The following is a 26,628-nucleotide window of genomic DNA, read 5'->3' on the forward strand; positions in this document are numbered from 1 at the left end:
ATTTTTATCTGATTTCAATTTCAATTCAATTTTAATTCTCAATGGACCTGTGATGGAATTTATCTATTATTATCACTACCTTAGTCAAGGTCCTTCCAAGTTGAGCCGGATCGATTTGCTTATTTCTATGAAAATACTCAGTGAACATAGAAATTATAAAAAATAATCAATTATTTAAATATAATTATAAAAATTAATTAAATAAAATATAATTATTAAAATTAAATAAATTACCACGGATGGGACGTTTTTTTTTTCTCATTTCATGGAAAGAAAAACTATAGTTCTTCCGTTTTTTCAAATTAGGTCGAGCCCATTTTTCATTTATAAACTGAAACCCAAGCAGCCCAACGTGCCATTCTTTAATGTGAAACCCTTCAGTTTCTCATTTCTTTTTAATTTTTGCAGTCCAACAGCTTTATTTAATGTGAAATCCATTTTCTTAAAAGTGAAGGAAAAAAAAAAATCTTATTTTTTAATTGAGATTAAATAAGTTTAAAATTAAGTTTTAGATTAACTACGAATTAAATTTTCTAATTAGGACTGAATAAATCCTCACATGATAAAATATTATTCTTCTAATAATAAAATATTTTCTAATTTTTAAATATTAAAAATTATTTATTTTTTTCATTAAAATAAAATTTAAAAGAAATTGAAAAACATAAACAAAAATTATCTAATAGTAAAATTATTATTTTTAATATTTTATTATTAAAAATAAGAAAAAATAATACTTTAATTTTTTTTAACTAAAAATTGGATGTATTTAGGCTTAATTAAATAGTTCTATCTTTGTTTGGTATAAAGCTTAATTTTATATTTATTTATACGTAGACTTATTTTTTTTTCTTTTTCTTAAATTAAATTTATAATCCAATATAAATTCTACAAAGACATTTTACTAGATGTATAGTGTCATAAAAAGGGATCCTAAAGTCTATAGACGCGATGCGCGTTTGAGCAAGATGAGGCGGCAAGCGTAGGTGCAAATTTGAGCGAGAAGAGGCAAAAAACTAAGAAATCAGATACATTTAATTAATTTATCTTTGTTAAATAATATGATAGTGAGAAAAAAAGTTAAATAGTTAAATTATACACTTATTTTATGTTAATTTTACAAAAAAAATTAATATTCAATCGTTAAAAAAAAAAGAAAAAAAAAAAGAAATTAATATTCAGCCTTTAGAAAAAAAAAAAGAAATTAATCACCAATTAAACTTAAATATATGACAAATTATCTGCTTTGAAAAAATTGCACACTCAAATAAAAAAAAAAATTGTGAAAGAATGGTGAATGGATGGAGTTAGAAGTGAAATTGTTTCTTTTTTATGTTAATAGATTGAAACTGCCAGCAAATATTGTTCCCAAATTATAATTACCAAAACTAAATATTCTGCAATATGGAATTTTTAACATTAAAAAAAAATAAAAAATAAAAAATAAAAACATAGCATGCAGAAAGGCACAAGCACAGAGCATCACTGTCAGGAACCTTGAAAAAATTGGGCAGCGTACCTAAAAAAAGAGTAGAAAGAAGGGTAAAGGGAAAAAAGGAAGAAAGAAGGATGGAGAAAGTTAAAAATAAAGACCTGAATTGAAAAGCCGAGGTGGATTGAGAAGCGGAGGACCAGGAAGGCCCAGGTCAGATATCCTTTCGGTTTTGTTGCTGCTATATGCATGTGGGTAAAAATGATAACCCAGCTCTGGTTGTTTTATGGCTGAGCTCCTTGAGGCACGCCTGAGTGAGGGCTTGCGCCTTTGATGCTTTGAGGCGTTTCCACCTGCGCCTAGTAAGTCTTGTGTCTCAGGTGCGCCTTTAATGACAATTAGCAAAGCATAACAGGAAGTATATTTAAATGCAAATCAATTATTATTCAACTTCTACCTGAAAATTGAACCCTTCTTACATCCAAATTCTATTTCAAATAATGAACCACTTCTTAAAAGAATTTTGTTGCAAAGGCAGTCAGAAGTCTACATGGAAAATTCCTGCATTACAGTTCCAACTATGTCAAGATAATCAAGTAGCAGTAAGTTCAGTACACGAGTAGTTCGCTGGCGAAAGTGTTAATTGTAACCAAAGAGCATTGATCCCTTCATGCTTGAAATAATTTACAAATCAAATATAGTGAGAAACTGAGACAATATGCTGGGTTTTGATTTGTCGGGTAAACTTCTGGTGTTCTCTGATTGCCACAACCCCAGAATATACTGCCCCTGCAGATATCGAGGGGAAAAAAGCATTTTATTTTCCTAAAACATAAATTTAAACAAGACGTTCTTAAATGAAGTCGCCAAGCCAGATAATAAGATGTTCAATTTGAAATGAATTAAAACTGTTTCTCAGGTAGAAGATTTGAGAATGACAATAACCTAAGAATTACACAGGTTGGTTGCAAATCTGAGACGATAATGCTCATTGCTCAACCGGATGATCAATTCCAAAAACTTGCAAATAGTAATACTTAGCCTGAGCTTATTGAAATTTAGTATGGGATGACAAATGCAGAAATAATGCAATAAAGCCTAGAATTCAGCAACTGATGTGCAGAAGCTATCAAAAAATACAATGCAGATCATGTAGAAAACTTATAGCCAGATCAACAGTATTCAAGGATATTGGGAATTCCTAATTCGAACAAACTTTAATCAATCCACAAAACAGAGGCCCCCAGCATCTACATATTTGAACAATGTCATCTATCTACATAGTGCACAAACAACAACCGAAACAGCTAGGAGACTAGAAGGCAAGTTTTACTAACAGTGTGTTAAGATCTACAGTTGAGTACTATAATATACTAGATCTCAAGTAACTACCAATTAACTTGAACTCATAAGCTTGATTTAAGAAAACCTAACAATTGCAAAAGAGACAAAAGGTAATTTGCCCAAGAACTTGAAAATCAAATCAATTTAACACGTAATTATGGTATTATTTGACATGTCAAACATTCAGGTCAGATAAGCATTATGGTTTCTAAGGACAGAATTGTGTCTGTAACAAGTTGTTGTTGCTGCTAGGCATACAAGGTAAAAGAAAAATATAAAGATACTACTCGAACCAGAGACTTACCCGTTTGTTAGTGTTTGTCACATATTCCCAAGTTGTCCAGGTCTCAGATCCCTCCCAGCTGCAAATTGGACCAGTATATCACTAAAAACTAGAAAAGTTTCAATATGCTCAAATGGGAGACAAGGGGAAATTAAACAGCGGCAGCATTAAGGGAAGGCGATCATAGCATTCACAGACCTCACAGAACCTTCAGAACTGATCCAACTTTCCTCTGAGTATTCCCTAAAATAAGAGGAGTGGGAAAATAAACACAACAATTAGTATCTTCCTCAAAATTTTTCTCAATTAATCAGTAAAATAGTACAAATTCTAACCCTAAAACGAAACCCTTCCCAATGAAAATGATGAAAACAGGTGAAAATTACATTCCAAAATAACTGTGTGTACAAAGAAGGTAGCTAATAAATTCAACACTTATCTACTTCACTTGCAGAATTGATACATTTCTTAAGAAAATAATAATAATCTTAAAAAAAAAAAAACATAGAGACAAGCATACTATCATGAGAGGGCAAGGATGGAATCCAGAAGAAATAAACATACCAAAAAAACAAATAAAAATAAAAAAGAAAACCCATAATACCCATGAGAAAACTCAGAATCCACTGATACTTTATTCTGGCTCACCATGCATTACGCATGCTACATTCTACAAATATACCCTCATCCCCATGCAATTGTAACCCACAATAACAAACTTGGGCTTTCTTTCTTTTAACATTTAAAACATTCTTCAACTTGTTTATTTAGCATTCAATGGTTTAATTAAGAAGCGAACATGCAAAAAGCTATGCCCTACCAATTAAAATATCACTACTAGGTATTATAGATTTAACTCAGATCATTTCTTGTATCACAATGAGAATGAAAAGTTTCAGTTTACAACTATGTTCAGTAAACTGTTTTATTATATACGTTTATAACTCAGCCAATGATTGATGCAGCAAAAGTGACAAAGGAGCATTGCGCATATAGCAAAACTGAATCCAATCCATTCACCTCAACAGCAGAAACCTAGAAACTGTACAAGGACCCACACCAAAACCATAGGTGAAAAACACAGAGAGAGAGAGAGAGAGAGAGAGAGAGAGAGAGAGTAAATCTGCAATGGCAGATAGTGGTGGTTTGGCTGCAGAGCTTAGCAATGAACAATTGCTTAGCGGAGGGAGCTAAGAGATAGCCATTGTTCCCGCAGAGCAGTAGATATGGTGGCTGTGATGAGCTTGAGTGTGAGAGGACAGTATGACTGAGCCATTGAGACTTTGATCTAAAATGCATATAGCAATAATATCTTGCTGTCCAATTCCCTGACTTTACATACCTTTAAAGAGTTTCCTTTGCAATTTGTAAATTCATTTCTTGTTTGCTCTTTCTCTGATATCCTCTATCAACCGATTGGCAACAGACACAAGATTTTCAGGTCTGCTTCTGCGCTTAACAAGCTCTCTTGGATTAGTACAAGTCTTCAGTATTTCAGACATTGCTTCTGCTTTCCGCAATATAGATGTTCTCCTTGCACGCCATGACGCATCTCCTTCTACACTATATGTATTGGGCAAGTTTGTTGAATGAGGGACAGAAGATATCATATTGCTTAGTTTTTGTGCCATCTCAACCATTCCCTGTTTTCTTAACTCATCATTCAATCTATGGAAAGTAAGATATTGAGGAACTATGCCCCTCCGTAACATATCCTCAAACTCCAGAAATGCCTCTTCAAATCTATGCATTCTGCAAAGTAAATGAATTAACATAGTGCTAGTTGCTAAGTCCATATCACATCCCCTAGCTCTCATTTCCTTGCTAATCTGCACAGCCAACTCCAATCTCTCCTGCTCACACAACATCTTCAACAAAAGATGGTAAGTAAGCCGATCAGGGGTGTATCCAGATTCAATCATCTTGGCATAAAGGTTCATCGCTTCCTCAATCTTCCCAAATTTTGAAAAATGCCTAAAGAAATAATTATAGGTTGTAGGGGTTGGGATAAAACCCCTACTAATCATCATTTTAAGGACAACACTAGCACCTACAAGATCTTTGGCCTTACAGTAGCCCTTTACCAAAGAATTATAAGTGGATATAGTGGGGCCTGATTCAGATTGCAACAAGTACTCCATCATTCCTGATGCCTCCTTAAACCTACCTGCTTCTGAAAATGCATCAATAATTGGGTTGTACACTATTGCATTTGGTTCAATTCCTTCCCTTCTCATTTCATCCAACAAATCAACTGCCCTTTCAACACGACTCATTCGGCAGTACCCTTCTACCATGGTACCATATGTTACAACACCCGGTGTCACATTCTCCTTCTTCATCTCCGTCCAAAGTCTCTCTGCATGTTTGAGCTTTCTTGATCGAAGCCATCCATTTAACAGTATATTATATATTCGAACAGATGGAGCCCAACAAGGGTCCAGTTGCTTTTTTCTATCAAAATATTCTTTAGCCACCCTAACCCGCCCTTCTTTGCAAAGGGAATCCAATAAAATTTCCAACAAGCTTGTTCCAGGATCAGAATTACAAATCAAGTTAACGCTGCTTGCATATTCGAATGTCCGAATTGCAGATTGAGGCATTCCTGCATGAATTCAGCACCATTTTGCGATTACGATAATCAACTACAAAAAATTTAATTGCACATAGAAACCAGAGACAAAATGTGACATTCATGAAATTCCCTTAGAATACTATACCATGCAAAAATCAAATATTTGACAGGAAATATATCAGCTGGATATAAAGATTGTAATGGTAACATGAAACTTCAAGAGAGCTTTTCAATCTAGGAAGAAAATGATAAGTTGGTTCCAAATCAAATGCACATAAAGGGTAACATGCATAGTCAGCGTTCAATTCAAGCATGCAAATTGAATATTAACTCAAAATAAAGCACGAATGACAGTTACCTGCCCGAGTGTACCTTCTGATCAGAATGGCAAACGTGTCAATCGAGACCAATACAGGTCCCTTATCTCCACCAATCCGATCAAGAACTAAACACCAAGCAGAATCAAATTCCTTCGCTTTACCAAGCACATTGACCACAGAACTCAAGAGCATAGCAGACGATTGAAACCCAGGTTTCCTCTCCGCCCAGAGAAACAGAGTTTCTAGCAATTTAGGGGAGGAATCAAAATGATCGAATAGCGCCAGTAACAGATTCAACTCCGGTTGGATTTCCGTCCGGTCCAAGGCGGCTTCCAGGGAGGGTCCGGGACTGATGTTCGGGTTCCTGAGGAGGTTGCAGAGAGTAGAGAAGTCATGCTGCGAATAGTTAGGGTTGGCGTTCTGGGACGAAGTTGGAGAGGGGAGATGCTGGTGAGGAAGTGGTAGCCACTTGACACAAGATTGGTCTGAGGGGGAAGAAGAGAAGCATAACAAACGACTCGTCGTTTCCTTTGCAGCATTGGCTGAGGAGAGAACAGCCAAAGCTTTCCATTTCTTGAAGCAATTCATTTCTCAGCACACAAAGGAGCTCTCAGGTGGCTCAATATTGAGCACAGGATTGTATAATTGAATTACGAAATTACCCCTCGACGCAGAGTTAAGTTTCGGAAGTTTCAGGACTGCTCTTGAAATGGAAAGGAAACGGTAAAGAAATCAAAAGACTCGTGCTGAGAGTGATCGAGCCAACTAAATAATGGCAGCCATTAACTTCGCCGCCGTATCAATGTGGCTGCCGGAACTCTCTTCCGGGAAAGGAAACACATTCCGGAGTTCGTTTGTTTTAAAAAAGAGACCCGTGGCTTCAGTCTCTGTCGCTGCAAGCTCATCGGAATCCTCACCTCCTGTGCCGGAAAAGCCTGAAATTGAGCTAGAATTCATCGGGGTAGGTAAAACACATATGCCAAAAGTTAAATGTTCAAATATATTATTATTGTTATTTTTGTTGTTTAAAACACAATGATACATTGACGGTGGCGGTGACAGCCGAAGCCAGACGGCGACAGGAGGTATCCGGTGATCAGAGCTAAAGAAATAAGTGGTGAGAAGCTACTGCGGAACATCATGTTGGACAATAAGATTGAGCTTTACGCCACATATGTAAGTGTTTTTCATTTTCTTTTTATTTTTTGAAAAAATAATTATAATGTGCAACTTTAAGACGATGGACATTATAACAGGGCAAAGTAATGAACTGTGGAGGAGGAGGAAGCTGTGGAACTTGCATTGTGGAGGTATGCTTTTGATGATACTCCAATGTGTTTAGGTTTAAAAGATAAAGCAAATTCTGAATTTCTTGAACAAGTATTTTAATTTTTAGAAGATAATTGCAGCTACTACCATTGAAACATTCATGAAAATGACTGAAGCCAGAAATGGGGATGAAAGAAAATATTGTATGAACCTAGTCCACTGCTAACTGTAGAGATAGAAAGTGGGATTCATATGTAAATTCAATTGGTGTTTATAACTATAATTAATGATGAATTAACTTTATATAGCTAACCTTAATTAATATTGAATTAAGATTTAATTGATATTATCTAATGTTGTTGAAATGAAGATACATTTTTTTGAGTTGGAACTATAAATTATATAAATAATAAAGTCTTGCAAACGGGGACGAGGGGGAATTTAAGGCAAGGGGAGTATTGGCCCTAAGATTTCAAAAATTTTTAAGGAGTATATTGATAATTTTTCAAAAATAAATATTTTATCGGACAATTTATACTTTAATACTTAATATTTAATGAATTAAGCTTATATGTTGACCTCGTGTAGCTCAAAATGAGCATTGATTTTGATGATAACAAAACTCAAAGAGAATCTATCTAACTTAACCTTAAAGTGATGTGTAGATTCTTTGTCTTATGCATAAAGAACCTTTGAAGTTGTATCTAAGGAGAAATGATACTCAAAGGTATTTCAAGACAAATCCAAAATGAGAAAAAGGCTATGGAAATCAAGACTCAAAGCAAAGGTATGAAAAGCATAGTGTTAGAGTCTTAGGTCTTGTGTGAAAAAGAATGGATGAGAATTTAGTCATATGGAGCTCAAAAATGAAAATTTATTTTCTGATTACTTTTTCTCATCATGACCTTGAACAAAACTATTGAAATATTTGTTAAAGGTCAAAATCATTTTGCATTGCAAGTTGAGACATGCAGCTGTTGACTTAGTTTGCTAACTGGTTTGCTAAATTTTTTAGTTTGCTGATGAGTTTGCTAAAAACGTTAGTTTACTAACCAGTTCTTGATCGCTCCTAAAATTTTATTAGTTTGCTAATTTATCGAGCTACTTAACTTGCACAAAAGGACAAAATAACGGCTATTTTGTCTTGGCAAGGTGTATAACGTTCCAAAAGGGTTTCAAACGGTCTAAAATGATTTGGGACTATAAATACACATTCTTCACTTCATTTACACTTAATGAAAGCTTACATTTGAACTCCAACATTGATTTTTCATTTATTGCTTTCATTTAAGAGCTTTAAAGATTTTGAGCTACCATTGGCAAATCAACTCATCTCTTCTTTATAGTTTGATTTGTATTGTGTAAGAGTGAGTGTTGAAACATTGAATTACATTCAAGAGAGGTTGTACAAGCACCTATTGAAGCTTGGGAGAGTTAGTGCTTGTGATTGCACTTGAGAAGGTTTCAAGCTACCTTGGTGTAAAAGCTTGGTGTTGAGAAATTGTAAAGGGCTTTTGGTCTCTTGCCTTCAAAAGAGCAAATAGTGGAAAGAAGACTCAAAGAGGGTTCTTTGAGAGAGTGGATGTAGGCTAGTTAAGCCGAACCACTATAAAAATCCTTGTGTTTGATTTCTCTAACCCTTACTTCCTTACTTTTGTGCAATTTTAAATTTTCCTCATATACATGATATTGAATGTTGGTTAAATAGATTGAGTTGATAAATTTGTTGACATTTTGAGTGACTTGAGAAATTGGTTGTATATTGTATGATAAATGCTTTGTTAAATATTGCCATATTAATTGATTGAGGCTTGAATTGAAACTTAGGAACACATTGTTGAAGCACATATTACTTTTATTTTATATAGAGAAACACCTAGTTGAACAAAGCCACAATTTTTCATTAGGTTACAAGCAAGGGCTGAAAAATTATTAAAGTCCAATTCACCCTCCTCTTGGACTATTTTGGGACAACAAATTGGTATCAGAGCCTGACTCTCTTGCTTAGGGTATTACAACCTTAGAGTGATCCATAATGGCTAGTTCATCTAGTAATACTGTAGATACTGCACCTTTAGTTGAAGGCTACTCAATCACTAGACCACCACTTTTCAATGGCACTAATTATTCATTTTGGAAAGTAAGAATGAGAAATTTCATACAATATGTAGATATTGATGCATGGAGAATTATTAAAAATGGTCCACATGTTCCTCAAAAGAATGGTACTGGAACTACAAAAGTTCCAAAACATGAAGATGAATATGATGACAATGATTGGAAGAAAATCTCTATAAATGCTAAAGCTATTAATATTTTGCATTGTTCACTTGACCTTAATGAATACAATCGTGTTTCAGGATGTCAATCTGCTAAGGAAATTTGGGATAAGCTTGAAGTGACTTATGAAGGAACTGATGTTGTTAAAGAATCCAAAGCAAACCTTCTGATTCGAGATTATGAGTTGTTTGAAATGAGGCCAGGAGAATCAATTGCGGATATGAGTACAAGGTTTACTGATCTTGTGAATCTTCTCAAAGCACTTGGTAAAAGATTTGAGGAAGCTGAACTTGTGAAGAAAATTCTTAGATCACTTCCAAAATCTTGGGAAGCAAAGACTACAGTTATCCAAGATACCAAGGATTTTAAAACTTTCACCTATGATGAACTCATTGGCTCTCTTATTGCACATGAGATGGTATACAAAAAAGATGAAGTAAAAAATGAGCAAAAGAAGAAGAAAAGCATTGCTCTCAAGTCAAACAAGGATGAAGATAAGAAGAAAGGTGTTGCATTCAAAGTTGACTCAAGTGACAACTCAAGTGTTTCAAGTGATGATGAAGATGAAATGGCTGTACTTGCAAGAAAATTTAAAAAAGCTTTCAAGAAAGGAGGAAGCAAATACAAGAAATTCTTGAAAAAGTATACTCCCAAGGATAAACACTTCAGAGATTCAAAAGAAGAAATTGTATGTTATGAGTGTCACAAACCTGGACATATCAAGCCCAAATGTCCATTGCTCAAAAAGAAGAAAGGAAAAGAAGATAGGGGCAAGAAAGCTATGAAAGTAGTATGGAGCAACAGTGAAGAATCTTCAAATGATGAATCAAGTGACAAAGAGGCTGCTCTCCTTTGTATGATGGCACTTGAAGAGAAAGTTGAAAGTTCACAAAAGGAAGAAGAAAGTGACAATGAGGTAAACTCTTATGAATCTCCTAATGTAGAAGAACTTGAACTTGCATTTGCTAGAGTATATGATGAGTATAGAAATTACAAGAGAAAGTGCACTAAAATGAATTTATAGATTGAATCATTGAGATCACAAAATATTGCCATGTCAAATGTGTATAAAGAAAATGAATTTTACAAAAGACAAATTGCCATGTTTAAAGAACTAGATCTAGAGTTGAAAATCTCAAAAGATACTTGTGAAATGCTCATTGAGAAAAATAAAGTTCTTGAAACTAAAGTAGAGTCTTTGACAAATGATTTGGCAAAATTTACAAAAGGAAAAGAAACTCTAGATGTACTTCTTGGAAACCAAAGAATTTCAAATGAGAAATATGGAATTGGTTTTGATGGTTTCATGAACTATGACAAGTACAAGAATCATTTCATTAAAGCATCTACATCTTCCTTGTCTAATGTTACATGTTATTATTGCAATAAAAGAGGTCATATGATTAGCTCTTGTGCATTTAGGAAATGTTATCTTAAGATAAAGAAGGTATGGGTACCAAAGGGAACCTTACCTAAGGTCACTAACCCCCAAGGACCCAAAGTTGCTTGGGTACCTAAAACTAAATGATTAAATTTCAGGTTTGTTGCAAAGGGATGAAGGAAAGTGATAAATGGTATATAGATAGTGGTTGTTCAAAGCACATGACTGGTGAAAAAGACAAGTTTTCAAAAATTGCAATGAAAGATGGAGGATATGTAAAATTTGGAGACAAAGGGAAAGGAAAAATAATTGGAAATGGCACAATTGGCACCAAACCTTGTATTGAAGATGTATCGCTTGTTGAAGGTTTGAAATACAACTTGCTAAGTGTAAGCCAACTGTGTGATAAAGGATTTGAGGTAAGGTTTACTTCGTCTCTATGTACAATCAATAGTTTAGATAATGATACATTGTTCATTGCCAATAGATCAAATAATGTTTACTTGCTTGACATGAATAATTTTGAAACTAATCATGATACATGTCTAGTATCTCTTGATAACTCTAGTTATTTATGGCATAGAAGACTGGGTCATGCAAGCATGCATACACTCTCAAAATTGTCTAAGAAAGAAGTTGTTAATGGTCTTCCTAAGGTTAAGTATGAAAATGAATTTCAATGTAGAGCTTGTGCACTAGGAAAGCATACTAGAGCATCTTTTAAATCTAAAAATATTGTGTCTACCACTAGGCCATTAGAATTGCTTCATCTTGATTTATTTGGACCCGTAACTCCTACTAGTCTTGGTGGAAAGTCATATGCTTTAGTTATTGTTGATGACTATTCAAGATATACATGGACATTTTTCCTTGCTCATAAAGATGAAACTTTTGAAAAATTCACCTCTTTTAGTAAAATGGTTCAAAATGAAAAAGGCTTTTGCATATCATCTATTAGAAGCGATCATGAAACGGAATTTGAAAATCATTTATTTGAGAAATATTGTGATAAACATGGAATTAATCATAATTTTTCAGTTCCTAGGACACCACAACAAAATGGGGTAGTAGAAAGGAAAAATAGGACTTTGCAAGAAATGACTAGAACTATGTTGAGTGAAAATAACTTGTCAAAGTACTTTTGGGCTGAAGCTGTTAATACATCTTGCTATGTGTTGAATAGAGTTTTGATCAGACCAATTTTGAAAAAGACCCCTTATGAGCTATGGAAAGGAAGGAAACCAAATATCTCATATTTCAAAGCATTTGGTTGTAAGTGCTATATTTTAAATAACAAGAAGGATAACTTAAAGAAATTTGATGCTAAATCCGATGAAGGAATCTTTCTTGGGTATTCAACAAAGAGTAAAGCCTATAGAGTGTTCAATAGAAGAACTTTGGTTATTGAGGAAACTATTCATGTTTTGTTTGATGAGACTAACTCTTCTATTAGAAGGAAAAATGCTTGTGATGATAATAATGAGCAGATTTTTGGAAAAGAAAATTCAATATCAAGTCAAGAAATGGAACAAGTTGATGACAAAGATGAGGAAACTCAAGGAGAAACTACAATAGATGTCCATGATGCCAATGAAGATCAAATTAATGAAGAAATACCAAATTTGGAAGAATTACAAGTAAATGAGCCCCAACATGAAGATTTACCTAAAGAATGGAGATTCCATAGAAATCATCCTCAAGAAGACATTATTGATGATCCATCTCAAAGGATGATGACTAGAGCTCAATTGAGAAGATATTTTGGTAATGTTGCTTTTGTTTCACAAATTGAACCTAAATGTTTTGAAGATGCTCAAAATGATGAAAGTTGGATTCTTGCTATGCAAGAAGAACTAAATCAATTTGAGAGAAATAAAGTTTGGAATTTAGTGCCTAAACCAAAAGATCATTCAATTATTGGTACTAAATGGGTTTTTAGAAACAAAATGGATGAAAAAGGCAATGTTGTTAGGAACAAAGCTAGACTAGTGGCTCAAGGCTACAACCAAGAGGAAGGGATTGATTTTGATGAAACCTTTGCTTCGGTTCCTAGAATTGAAGCTATTAGGATGTTGTGTGCCTTTGCATGTTTCAAGGATTTTATGCTTTATCAAATGGATGTCAAGAGTGCATTTTTAAATGGTTATATTGATGAGGAAGTGTATGTTGCACAACCTCCGGGCTTTGAAAATAATGAGTATCCAAATCATGTTTATAAACTTACTAAAGCTTTATATGGTTTAAAGCAAGCTCCTAGAGCATGGTATGAAAGGCTTAGTAAATTCCTTTTACAAAATGATTTTCAAAGAGGCAAAGTGGATACAACACTGTTTGTTAAGAAGCATCATAATGATATGCTCATTATGCAAATTTATGTTGATGATATAATTTTTGGTGCTACTAATGAATCTCTTTGCAAGAAATTTTCTAAGATTATGCAGAATGAATTTGAAATGAGCATGATGGGTGAGCTCACATTCTTCCTTGGACTTCAAATTAAACAAATGAAAGATGGCATCTTCATAAATCAATCAAAGTACATCAAGGATATGTTAAAGAAATTTAAGATGGAAAATTTGAAGAGCATGGGCACTCCTATGAGTTCAACAATTAAAATGGACAGTGATGAAAAAGGTAAAGAAGTAGATACCAAGCTTTATAGAGGTATGATTGGCTCTCTTTTGTATCTTACTGCATCTAGGCCAGATATACACTTTAGTGTTTGCTTGTGTGCAAGATTTCAATCATGTCCAAAAGAATCCCATTTAAGTGTAGTTAAAAGGATTTTTAGATATCTCATAGGCTCACAATCAATTGGTTTATGGTATCCAAAATGTGAATCATTTAATCTTGTTGGCTATAGTGACTCTGATTTTGCTGGAAGTAGACTGGATAGAAAAAGTACTTCAGGTACTTGTCAATTTCTTGGTCTTGCACTAGTTTCTTGGCACAGTAAGAAACAAACTTCAGTAGTTTTATCTACAGCTGAGGTAGAATATATAGCTGCTGGTAGTTGTGTTGCTCAAATCTTATGGATGAAACAACAATTGGAAGATTTTGATCTAAAATATAACCTTGTCCCAATTAGGTGTGACAACACTAGTGCCATAAACTTGGTCAAAAATCTAGTCCAACATTCAAGAACTAAACATATTGAGATTAGACATCATTTTATTAGAGATCATGTTCAAAATGGAAATATCAAAATAGAGTTTGTTGCCTCTGAAAATCAACTTGCTGACATTTTTACAAAACCTCTTAATGAAGAAACTTTTTGTAGAATTAGAAGGGAAATTGGTATGTGTGAACCACTTGCTTAAAATTTAAGTCATAAAAATTTCATGTTTTGCATCTTGTTTAATGCATGTGTGATCTGCTGTGATATAAAGTTTGCTAAGAAATTTCTGAAGATATTAGCTAACTTGTTTGTGTACTCGTAAAATTAGTTTACTGTGTTGTATGCTAGTATTGCTTGACTAAAATTAGTTTGCTATATCGTGTACTGTTCAAATTTCAAATCAAAAGGTGATTGTTCTTGAAGTTTTCTACGTGTTCACCAATGCATTTATCTTTCCACATTTGATATCATACTCTCTGTAATGTGTCAGACATGTAGAAATGTGTTTTTGTGTTTATAGGTATAGGTAGACTTGCTTGAAATGCAAAATAAAATAAAAAAAAAAGGGGGAAAGAAAAGGGAAAAACAGGTTCAGTTGAAAGTACAGTGAAAATGAAAAGCGCGGGACTCAAGAGGACTTAACCCTCTGTCACACGAAACCTCCCACGCTTTCTCTCTCTCTCTCTGTTTCGATTTCCGACATCCCCAAAACCATACCCAATACCTCTTTCAGGCAAAGCATACCCTAACTCACCAAAAATCTCAATTTCCTTTTCTCTTTCTCTCTTCACCCACCGAACTACCATTACCCGATTTCATTTTGTCTCAATGGCTCGCACCAAACGAAAATCCCCTGTTGTTGTCGCTGCTTCATCTTCCTCGTCAGCCTCCGACGATGTTCCTGTCGCGGCATTGCAGAAGAAAATGAAAGGAAAGCAAAACGTGCCAAAATCAAAATCAGTTAGTGAGTCTTCTCACTCGTCCAAGGGTGTCGAATCCCCTAAATCGACGCCAGAAAAGAAAAAGACGGTACAGAAGCAAGGGACCGATGCTAAAAAGAAAATGGGTATTGAAAAACTTTCAGGTTCAGTGGATAAAGCACTGTTGGATTGCAAATTCATCAAATGGGAGAACTTTAATCAGCTACACTTTCACTTTAAAGAGCTTTTTGAGTTTCAAGGCTGGTTGGGTGTCTGTGAATGTACAAATGAGTACTACCCTAGGCTTGTACAAGAATTTTATAGAACCATGAGAACTGTTGATGATGAGGATCGATTTGAAGTGATTTTGAATACAACTATTTATAGTGTTTCTGTTGACCTGATAGCCACGGCTTTGAAATTGCCCAATGATGGAAATAAAATTTCCTCCCATAAGGATGTTGCTAGGGTGGCAGGGTTCAATCTGGTTGAGTTTGAAAATGAGGTGTTCCCTGCTAACACTGCCAAAAATGAGAAATCCACTAGTACCAAAGCCCTCCAGCATATCAAAATTATTCACAGTATGGTAAACTATTGTTCTGTCCGAAATCTGGCAGTTATGGCTATCTGAGTCACTTGGACATGTGTATTATGTGGCACATTGTGAATAAAGTTAGGTTGAATTTAGCCTACTTAATTTTCAAAAACATGTGCAAAGCCTATGGGATTGGAACACTGCCTTATGCACATTTATTAACTGCTGTGTTTAAAGAGCTAGAGGTGAATGTCACTAAGGAAAGCTCTAGGGCTGACTTGATAGTGCTTAGAGAAATACATTCAGAAACTGATGGGAGAAAAACAAGATTTGAAAAGGGTGGTTCCTCCTCTGCTAAAGTTGATTCTGGTTCTGCTAGTGAAGTTTTGAATGAAATTCAAGGGATAAAAGCTACTGTTCATGACCATTTTAGTTTAAAAAATCAGTCCCTTGACATTCTCAGAAAATTTATGGATGTGGTTGACTATAAAGTGAGTCACCTGCTCACTCAAAATGAGGAGTTAAAGAAGCTGATTATGGCTCTTCAGCAGGCCAAGGAAATTGGAGTTCCAGCTAAAGTTGAGGCTGCTACTCAGGTTTCTGCTGATAAGGAAGAAAGCAACAAAGTTGAAGAGTCTCCTGCTGATATGGCATGTGAAAGTGGTCAAGCTGCTGAAGCTGAACTTGAACCTGTAGTGGATACCCATGATGAGCATGCTAGTGACCAGGTTCTTGAACTTGAAATTGGTCCTACAGCTGATGTACCTACTGAACTTGATGGTAACAAGGTTGTAGAAGCTGAAAGTGAGTTACCAAAGGAAGGTGAAAAGGTTCTAGAATCTGAACAAGTTGTTGAACCTCCACCTGCTCCACCAGTTGAGCCAGCTGCTGCTCCTACGCAACACCAGGAACCTTCAAAAGATCACCAAGCTAGTGCTCAAACTCAGCTATCTGCAGTTGCTGCCCCTGCAGCAAAGAAAGGTAAGAAAAGGTACAAGTCAACCGTGTCAAATCCATACCAGACCCTCGCTGCTGCTCTTCAACCACCTTCTGAAGATGATGAGGCCGAGAAAGATGATCAAGTGGCTGATCAAGCACCTCCGGCCCCTGTTATTAAACTGCCTAGGAAGAAAATGGTGCCTTCAAAATCCACTCGCAGGAGTAACAGACTTAAATAGCATCTCATCTGGATTTTTAGTTTACTGATTGCATATTTAGTTTACTAGTGCATTTCTTTGCTATTGGTTTTTAGTTTGCTACTGTCTATCTTACTGCATTTACATTCTGGCTCACATGATTCTTTTTGGGTACTTTCTCCTGTTTCCTTTTTGATTGATGACAAAAAGGGGGAGAATGGTTATGGATATGTGAATATGTGAATATGTGTTGATGACTGTAGAAAGAGATGATTCTCATATATATCAATTAATCTGTACATGGGTATTTATATACAATTGATTCCTATAATTGTGTTATACTAATTAGGAAGAAATCCTAAATAAGAAATCCTAAATAGGAATACGAATCTGAGAATATACACAGAAATAATATAATGATTGACTTTCCATAACACTCCCCCTCAAGTTGGAGCATAGATGTTAATCATGCCCAACTTGTTACAAATGTAGTCAATCCTAGCTCCATTCAGAGCTTTTGTGAAAATATCTCCTAACTGCTCTCCAGTTTTGATATGTCCTGTTGAGATGATCTGTTGTTGAATCTTTTCACGAACAAAGTGACAATCAATCTCAATATGTTTGGTCCGCTCATGAAATACCGGATTAGATGCAATATGGAGAGCAGCTTGATTATCACACCACAATTTCGCGAGCGGGGGTCTTAAAACTGTCTCATCTAGTAATTGAAATATCCACATTACCTCACATACCGATTGTGCCATGGCTCTGTATTCGGATTGACAAAGACTAGATCGAGAAACTACACTCGCTTCTTGCTTTTCCAAGACACCAAATTTCCTCCAACAAAAGCGCAATATCCGAGAGTTGACCTCCTATCAACCTTAGATCCAAAGTCGGCATCGAAAAACATTCAACATTTAAATGCCCATGATTACCATATAACAAACCTCTTCCTGGAGCTCTCTTGAGATAGCACAAGATTTGTCCCAAGGCTTCCCAATGAGCAACAGTTGGGAAGACATAAAGCGACTTACCACACTAACGGCATAAGCAATGTCGGGACGAGTGTGATGGGTAGTTCAATTTTCCTACCAATCTCTGTATCTCTCTGGATCTTCAAACAACTCACTATCCCACCGCTATGATTTGTAAATTTGGAGTCATTGGTGCACTACAAGGCTTAGCACCTAATTTTCTGTCTCTGTCAATAGATCAAGGACATATTTTCTTTGAGACAAGAAAATACCCTTCTTACTTCTCATAACTTCAATACCCAAAAATACTTTAATAATCCCAAGTCTTTGGTCCAAACTGGGTTTGGAGGAAGGTTTTAAGAGATGAAATACTGCAGAGTCACTCCCGGTGATGATAATGTCATCCACATAGACTACTGGGAGAATTAGACCCGACCTCAGTTGCTTATAAAATCTTGAGTGATCACACTTACTCTTTTGCATACCAAATTCTGTCTTGCTTCACTGAATCTCCCAAACCAGGCCCTAGGACTTTGTTTCAAGCCATAAAGAGACTTAAAGCCTACAAACTTTACCCAACTCCCCACGAGCAACAAACCCGGTGGTTGCTCCATATACACCTCCTCCGAAGATCACCATGAAGAAAGGCATTCTTGATATCCAATTGGTGCAGGGCCAATCATATGTAGTCGCTAAAGAGATAAACAAGCGAGCAGTAAGTTTAGCTACGGGAGAAAAAGTGTCGAGTAATCAACCCCATATGTCCGAGCATATCCTTTTGCTACAAGGCGTGCTTTTAATCTAGCCACAGAACCATCGAGATTTACCTTTCTCAGTAAATACCCATTTGCAACCAATAGCTTTCTTACCCGGTGGGCAAAACAGTTCCCATGTACCATTAGCATCTAAAGCCTCCATTTCCTCTTTCATAGCGACACACGGCGGGATGAGACGATTGCCTCACCAATGATATTAGGGATGGGAATAGAGTCTAAAGAAGTAACAAAACACCGGAACAAGAAGACAATTGATTATAAGAAACAAAAGAAGAGATAGGGTAAGTACATGAACGTTTACCTTTACGAAGAGCAATGGGTAAGTCTAGATCGGAATCATGATCGGTGAGGTGCAGGATCTCCCAACGAAGTAGGCGGTGGAGGATCCAGTCGGGAATCTCCAATCTCCTGGAATAAACATGAACAACGGGAGGCCGAGTAGGTCTAGAGACAGAAGAAATAGGCTGTGAGAGAGGACTAGACATTGGTTGGACAGTATATATTAAGATATCATCTTCCTCCCCCTGACTCTCATACACAGATGATTGAGAAAAAAATGGAGTGGACTCAAAAAATGTGACATCTGCAGAAACAAGATAACGATTAAGAGTAGGAGAGAAACAACGGTACCCTTTTTGGATCCGGGAGTACCCAAGGAAGACACATTTGAGAGACTTTGGATCCAATTTAGTAACCTGCGGACGAACATCACGTACAAAACAAGTACAACCAAAAATACGGGGTTCAACGGGAAACAAAGATTTTGTAGGGAACAAAGCAATATAAGGAATATCCCCATTAAGGACAGAAGAAGGCATACGATTGATCAAAAAACATGCCGTAGAAACTGCATCCGCCCAAAAGTGTTTAGGAACTTTTATCTGAAAAAAAGAGCACGAGTTACCTCAAGAAGATGCGATTTTTTCTTTCGGCTACGACATTTTGGGATGGGGTATCCACACAGAAGATCGATGAAGAATGCCATTTTGTGTCATATAAGAGTGAAATTGTCTTTGAAAAATATTCTTTAGCATTGTCACTTCTTAATATGCGCATGAAATATTAAATTGAGTTTTGATTTCATTACAAAAGGCACAAAAGATAGAAAACAACTCGAAACGATTCTTCATTAAATATAACGGGTAACACGAGAGTAATCATCAACAAAAGTAACAAAATAACGAAATCCGGTTTAGAAGTATGAGAACAAGGACCCCAAACATCGAATGAACTAACTCAAAGGGGATGAAGCCCGTTTATTGACTCTAGACACGAGAAGGCAAGCGATGATGTTTTGCAAAGCGACACGACTCACATTCTAGTGCTTGATAAAAGTGGCGAGGACACAACTTCTTCATGGTAGACAAAGAAGGATGACCCAATCTACAATGAGCTTCAAGAGGTGTTAAGGTTTGGAGCAAACAAGCGATCGCGTTACATGATTTTCGAGAATGGAGAGACCACATGTGTCACGTCCTCTACTAATCATCTGCCGTCGTAAGATCACGAAACAAACAACGATCGGAAAAAGGAAATAGAACAATTTAAGTGCGAGTAAGTTTACTAACGTAAAGTAGATTAAAAGAGAAATTTGGTAGACACAAAGCAGATGACAAAGAAATTGACGAAGTCGGATTCGCCGTTTCAGAACCCATGACACAAGACGTAGAACCAGCGGCTAAAGTAACATGAGGAAGTGGGATTAGGCGAAAAGTAGATAGAAGACTAGAATTACTGTCATGTGATCTGTTGCACGAGAATCAATAACCCATTTGGATGAGGAAGACACAAGGCATGTAGTGGATTTACGACTCGTGATCGCAGATGATAGGGAAGCTGGTAGGCTTTAGAGATGCACGATCTTTGGGAAAAGCGTGCAAAATCCTCTGCGGATACCAAGCAGTTTTCTCGGAGGAAGAATCTTGTAGAATCCTCTGCCGCCATATTTGCCATCTGTGATCGATTTTCCTCTGAAGTTGCGGACAATTATATTTTGTATGGCGGGCTCATGACAATAATAACAAATGACTCCTCTTGAGTCTGATTAGAACTAGCCTCTCCATTCTGATTACTTACATTTGCTGTAATTCCTCCTCTACTTCCTCTTCTATTACCACTGTTGTCCATTTGGATTACGGCTAATAAGAGCACTCTTGGCGGTGTGAAGATTGGGTACTCTGCATGCGAAGGACCCGTGTGAATGTTTCATGCAAAGAGGAAATCTCGAGCTGGAAAGAATCGAGATTTAGCGATCTCATACTCGAAGGAAGGCACAAGAAAACTCATAATGACCAGTTGCTCCGTTGGGCTCTTTGAACTTTCACATCGAACTAAAAGGCAACAATACATTAAGTTCCTCATATACGTTTAAAATCCATAAAATAAGCCGTGAGAGACTTATTCTCTTTCTCGACGGTAGAATGCCTTACAAACATCATAAATACGGAGATATTCCCTTTACGAATACAAAAATCTAAGTAATCCATCAATTCCTTAACAAATTCCACGGTGATTAATTAAACTAATTACCTCACTTGTGAATCGAGTTCCGAAGTTGCAAAAACAACCAAGCATCCTCCCTTAGCTAAGTTTGTTGTGTATCATCAGTGGGTGGATCTTTAGTAAGGTGATCATCCTTATCAATGCTACGCAAATAGACCCTAACAGTCTTACTCCACTCCAGATAATTCGAACCATTAAGTTTGTGTTCGTGATCTTAGTCATCATCGGAATCACATCGAAATAACATTCTTATTATGCGCCATTTGTTGAGACAAAGAAAACTAACCAAACGCTAATCCAAAGTCTTGTGACAACAAAATAATCCAAAATCACAAATCAATCAAATCTGAAATAGGATCGAGAGCCAAACCTCGAGAAGTCCTTTAATGGTGTCTTGGATCGAACAACGACACAGTGGTGGAATGAGGGGATTCAGGCGACGCTAGCAATGATGATCGGTCGAAGCAGTAGGTCGTGACCAAGGTCTCTCTGGTGGGTGGTGAGAACAAATAATCACCCTAGATAGATGACCTGCTCTGATACCATGTAGAAAGAGATGATTCTCATATATATCAATTAATCTGTACATGGGTATTTATATACAATTGATTCCTATAATTGTGTTATACTAATTAGGAAGAAATCCTAAATAAGAAATCCTAAATAGGAATACAGAATACAGAATATACACAGAAATAATATAATGATTGACTTTCCATAACAATGACCATGAAAATATGGAAATGTGTTGATATATATATACTTGTGAAGTGTGGTGATATATATATGTGATGATACTTGTGTTGCTGGATATATGCTTATACTTGTGATGATACTTGTGTTGCTGGATATATGTGATTGATACTTGTGAAGTGTGAATATGCTTTATAGCATAAATTCAGGGGGAGCTTACAATAGATTTCTTGGAAATTATGCGCATATATTTAGGGGGAGCATTTTCGGTATACTATACTTGGATTTACATACTCACATAAATTCTCACACACTTTTATTTTTGACTGATCGATTCAGTTGAGTTTTGTCATCATCAAAAAGGGGGAGATTGTTGACCCTGTGTAGCTCAAAATGAGCATTGATTTTGATGATAACAAAACTCAAAGAGAATCTATCTAACCTAACCTTAAAGTGATGTGTAGATTCTTTGTCTTATGCATAAAGAACCTTTGAAGTTGTATCTAAGGAGAAATGATACTCAAAGGTATTTCAAGACAAATCCAAAATGAGAAAAAGGCTATGGAAATCAAGACTCAAAGCAAAGGTATGAAAAGCATAGTGTTAGAGTCTTAGGTCTTGTGTGAAAAAGAATGGATGAGAATTTAGTCATATGGAGCTCAAAAATGAAAATTTATTTTCTGATTACTTTTTCTCATCATGACCTTGAACACAACTATTGAAATATTTGTTAAAGGTCAAAATCATTTTGCATTGCAAGTTGAGACATGCAGCTGTTGACTTAGTTTGCTAACTGGTTTGCTAAATTTTTTAGTTTGCTGATGAGTTTGCTAAAAACGTTAGTTTACTAACCGATTCTTGTTGCTCCTAAAATTTTATTAGTTTGCTAATTTATCAGAGCTGCTCAACTTCGCACAAAAGGACAAAATAACGGCTATTTTGTCTTGGGCAGTGTGTATAACATTCCAAAAGGGTTTCAAACGGTCTAAAATGATTTGGGACTATAAATACACATTCTTCACTTCATTTACACTTAATGAAAGCTTACATTTGAACTCCAACATTGATTTTTCATTTATTGCTTTCATTTAAGAGCTTTAAAGATTTTGAGCTACCATTGGCAAATCAACTCATCTCTTCTTTATAGTTTGATTTGTATTGTGTAAGAGTGAGTGTTGAAACATTGAATTACATTCAAGAGAGATTGTACAAGCACCTATTGAAGCTTGGGAGAGTTAGTGCTTGTGATTGCACTTGAGAAGGTTTCAAGCTACCTTGGTGTAAAAGCTTGGTGTTGAGAAATTGTAAAGGGCTTTTGGTCTCTTGCCTTCAAAAGAGCAAATAGTGGAAAGAAGACTCAAAGAGGGTTCTTTGAGAGAGTGGATGTAGGCTAGTTAAGCCGAACCACTATAAAAATCCTTGTGTTTGATTTCTCTAACCCTTACTTCCTTACTTTTGTGCAATTTTAAATTTTCCTCATATACATGATATTGAATGTTGGTTAAATAGATTGAGTTGATAAATTTGTTGACATTTTGAGTGACTTGAGAAATTGGTTGTATATTGTATGATAAATGCTTTGTTAAATATTGCCATATTAATTGATTGAGGCTTGAATTGAAACTTAGGAACACATTGTTGAAGCACATATTACTTTTATTTTATATAGAGAAACACCTAGTTGAACAAAGCCACAATTTTTCATTAGGCTACAAGCAAGGGCTGAAAAATTGTTAAAGTCCAATTCACCCTCCTCTTGGACTATTTTGGGACAACATTATATATTTTTAAAATCAAATAAATTAATTTCTATTTTTTAATATATCAATAAAATAGTTCACATCATTAATTCATCCTTAAACTCATTTTTAATTGAAACAATTAAATTCTTATTGTTTTGAATCGCTGTATTTTTAAAATCAAATAAGTTATTTTATTAAAATATTTTTTGCACATTATTCCCTAAATTATTGGAAATAATTGATATATATATATATATATATATATATATATATATATATATATATATATATATATATATTAGAGATATGTGAAAGTAATAAAATATATTCAAAATTAGGATGATTAAAGTAATTTTTTATATTTTTTAATTGAATTTACATGTTATGATTGTTTTGAAAAAAAAAAGATTTGAGATAATTTGAATAAACTTTTTAATTTTAGGACATCATAGTGATTCATAACATGAAATATCTATTATATTTTTAAATTAACAATAATTTTGTTTAATTTTAAATAATTTTGTTTAATTTTAGCAAGTTAATTTTGTTAAAAAGAAAATTAAGGTATTTAATTTTGTCCATTACAAATTAATTATAATAACATATTAACTATTGCAAGAAATTTTCTTGTCAATTTTTATTTATTTAACAAATAACATATTTTAATTGGTCCCAAACTAAAATTTTCCCTGCTGCTTGCAAAATATCAAGCTCTTTGATTTACAGGTAGTATGATAAAGGGTTTGTTTTTCTTTTTTACCAAAATCGTTGCCATACTTCTTTATACTCATCAGTAGATCTTCAAGTACAATGCTGCTGCTCTTTCCAACGTCTCATTTTTTCACATTAGAGTACCATTCTTGATTCTATCATGCTTGTTCTTCTTGTGCAGATTCTGGATGGAAAAGATCTTTTGAATGAAAGAACCAATACTGAACTTCGTTTTTTGAAGAAGGTGCGCCCTCTTTCATATACTTGCATCAAATGAAATTCAAGGAATCTTTTATTTTTCTTGAGTAACCTATCACAATCCTTCCTCTATCCAGTTGAGCTTGCCTTTTTTTTCCCCCTTCAAAAAAAAAAAAAAAAAAAAGAAAGCTAAGCCCTAAGACTACAAAAGATCCACATGAGCAGGACTCTTGGTTCTTCCATAACATGAATCCTAAAAGGTAACGATGTGGTATGGTTTGCTAACCAATCTGCAATCATATTCCCTTTTCATGTACATGCTTAAACTGCGCTAGCAACTCACAGCTTAGAAGTTGCATAATGGTCCTGACTTGAGATAGTTATTATTCACAACGCCTCACCTCTATTTATAACTCTTCTCCCAGGCTAGGGACAACCCAGCGAAGGACCCCAAAATTTTAGTCCTTCATTCCAAACACCCAAAAGGTCCCTAACCAATCATTTAATTATTAATCTTTGAGATAATGTGATGTGGTGGAATTGGGATAAAAGAATTCTGTGCTAAATATGGATAGTGAAATATAACGTATCTAGCTGCTGTTCTGTTTGATAATACTGAATGCCAAAAGCCAATATGAAATATTATTTTCTGGTAAGTGTGGATGTGTTTCTTCAGATGGAAAAAAGTTAGTTCATCTTTTTTTTTTTTATTAAATTGCTTTGTCCTTTTTGTTAGAATCCTGCAAGTTAATTTCAATGTTTCACCATTTCCATTTGGATACATATTTAATTGATTGATATTGTGCAGAAACCTGAATCCTGGAGGCTTGCTTGTCAAACTATTGTTGGAAATAAAGAGAATGCTGGCAAGGTAGATGGCTATTCATTGGCAAAGAATATTCAGAAAAACTATTATGATTGGACGTTCTTGTTGGAAGTTATCCCCTAAAAATTTCACAACAGAAGAACAACAGCATTATTTGGTTTGCAGAGCAATAGAGGTTACTGAGGTTCTCTATTTAACAGATTGAATTGATATCTGCTCTTTTGATTGTCGCAGGTTGTGGTTCAGAGGTTGCCCCAATGGAAGAAATGACTAGGAATTTTAGCTTAAGAAGGAGGCATCAGGTCAGGCCATCAAAAATATCAATTGCCATAAATTCATGGTAACCTTTCATAAGAATCCTTAGCTTGGCATGCAAATGCTTATTAACTGTATTCATTATACGCTACCTATAATAGGAAAAGATTCAATGACTCTGCACAAAATGAAATTGGTTTTCTCATTTTAGCCTTTTATTTAAATTGTGATGTCATCTTTACACAATATGATACCATGTCTATTCAATGCTATTTGAGCTAAATGGTAAATCATCCAATATTGTATCTTTTAATATGCACGCCATTTTTACAGCACGAAGTTGAATTATAAAGACAATATTTTATACAAAGAAAAATTACTATTTAGTTCATCTATTTTAAAAAAATATACTATTTAGTCTATCTATATTTTAGTCTGTGAATTATTTAATTCCTCCCCTTATTTTAAAGCAAAATTTTTTTCCCAACTCAATTATTCAATTCTTATAATTTAAATAATACAATTATTTAGTTTTCATAATTTTAAATCCATCAACTATTTAGTCTCTACCTGCAATTATTCTCTCTCATTTGACTAATTTAACTGACAGAAAAGTTAACAAGAAGGGCTAAGAGGATGTTTGGTATCATTTTAAGTTTTTTGTTTTTGGTTTTCAAAAAACCAGAAACTATTTTTTGTTTTTGTTTCTTGTCTTCTTATAATTGTTTTCTTTTTTCCTTAGTAAAGCATCATTAATTTTTCTTTTCAGTTGCTATAGAAAATGAAATCCAAAATGGCTATCACAAATCATTCCCAAACTCTAAAATAAAATTCTTTATATTACTCAAATTCAAAATTTGACATCTTACCCCATATGTTTTAGCAATGAAATAATAGAAGGGAATGAGATTGAAACCATACTAAAAAAAGAGAAATAATTATAGACGATAAATTTCTTAATTTCAACTCTAAATAATCGAAAGAAAAAGCTTTTTGGAAAATTGAGAAAGGATAAGAGCTTCAAATTTAGGAAGTTCGATTTAATAAATAATGATAAGAAATTAACAACAGAGAGATAAATGAAAAAAAAAAAAAAAAAAGAAGCTAAGGCGGATTCTCGTTGCAACTGTCAGAAGAAAATGGAAAACCATCTTTCATGGTTCTTATAAAATTATTACATTGTGATTTTATTTAAAGAAAATGAGAAAAACTAGAAATCTTAAGTTTGAGAATTAAAAATAGGGACTAAATAATATATTTTTTAAAATAAATAAATTAAATAATTAATTTTATTAAAATATAAAAATTAAATAATAATTTTCTCTTCGCTGATAAGAAAAATGATTTAATGTGCA

The 26,628-nt window shown here is 34.7% G+C and overlaps 2 protein-coding genes across 4 annotated transcripts; one reads left to right on the forward strand and one right to left on the reverse strand.

Annotated features, from left to right (window-relative positions):
* Positions 1-1,941: 1,941 nt before the first annotated feature.
* LOC110669702 (pentatricopeptide repeat-containing protein At5g11310, mitochondrial) lies at positions 1,942-6,542 on the reverse strand. 3 transcript variants are annotated; one of them, XM_021831467.2, is made up of 5 exons: positions 5,993-6,542; positions 4,402-5,664; positions 3,258-3,302; positions 3,081-3,138; positions 1,942-1,993 (listed from the first exon to the last, which is right to left on the reverse strand). In XM_021831467.2, the coding sequence occupies exons 1-2, from the start codon at positions 6,540-6,542 to the stop codon at positions 4,433-4,435; spliced, it is 1,782 nt and encodes a 593-aa protein (XP_021687159.2). In that variant the 3' UTR covers positions 1,942-1,993; positions 3,081-3,138; positions 3,258-3,302; positions 4,402-4,432. The 3 variants fall into 3 exon arrangements, with proteins under 3 accessions (XP_021687159.2, XP_021687157.2, XP_021687158.2); XM_021831465.2 differs by having other exon boundaries at positions 1,942-2,221; XM_021831466.2 differs by having other exon boundaries at positions 1,942-2,257.
* Positions 6,543-6,726: 184 nt separating this feature from the next.
* LOC110669703 (photosynthetic NDH subunit of subcomplex B 3, chloroplastic) lies at positions 6,727-25,478 on the forward strand. The gene is made up of 6 exons (XM_021831468.2): positions 6,727-6,915; positions 7,017-7,130; positions 7,211-7,264; positions 24,176-24,238; positions 25,001-25,063; positions 25,253-25,478. The coding sequence occupies exons 1-6, from the start codon at positions 6,727-6,729 to the stop codon at positions 25,286-25,288; spliced, it is 519 nt and encodes a 172-aa protein (XP_021687160.2). The 3' UTR covers positions 25,289-25,478.
* Positions 25,479-26,628: the final 1,150 nt, after the last annotated feature.

The sequence above is a fragment of the Hevea brasiliensis genome, chromosome 4, assembly GCF_030052815.1.
Source record: "Hevea brasiliensis isolate MT/VB/25A 57/8 chromosome 4, ASM3005281v1, whole genome shotgun sequence".
Classification (NCBI taxonomy): Eukaryota; Viridiplantae; Streptophyta; class Magnoliopsida; order Malpighiales; family Euphorbiaceae; genus Hevea; species Hevea brasiliensis.

Bases quoted from the DNA above. Each gene is read 5' to 3' on its own strand.
- LOC110669702 (XM_021831467.2), bottom strand. From the start codon at position 6,542: ATGAATTGCTTCAAGAAATGGAAAGCTTTGGCTGTTCTCTCCTCAGCC. The intron at 5,665-5,992 runs GTAACTGTCATT...GAATTCATGCAG, and splicing joins CAGAAGGTACACTCGGGCAG to GAATGCCTCAATCTGCAATT.
- LOC110669703 (XM_021831468.2), top strand. From the start codon at position 6,727: ATGGCAGCCATTAACTTCGCCGCCGTATCAATGTGGCTGCCGGAACTC. The intron at 7,131-7,210 runs GTAAGTGTTTTT...ACATTATAACAG, and splicing joins TTGAGCTTTACGCCACATAT to GGCAAAGTAATGAACTGTGG. The intron at 7,265-24,175 runs GTATGCTTTTGA...CTTCTTGTGCAG, and splicing joins GTGGAACTTGCATTGTGGAG to ATTCTGGATGGAAAAGATCT.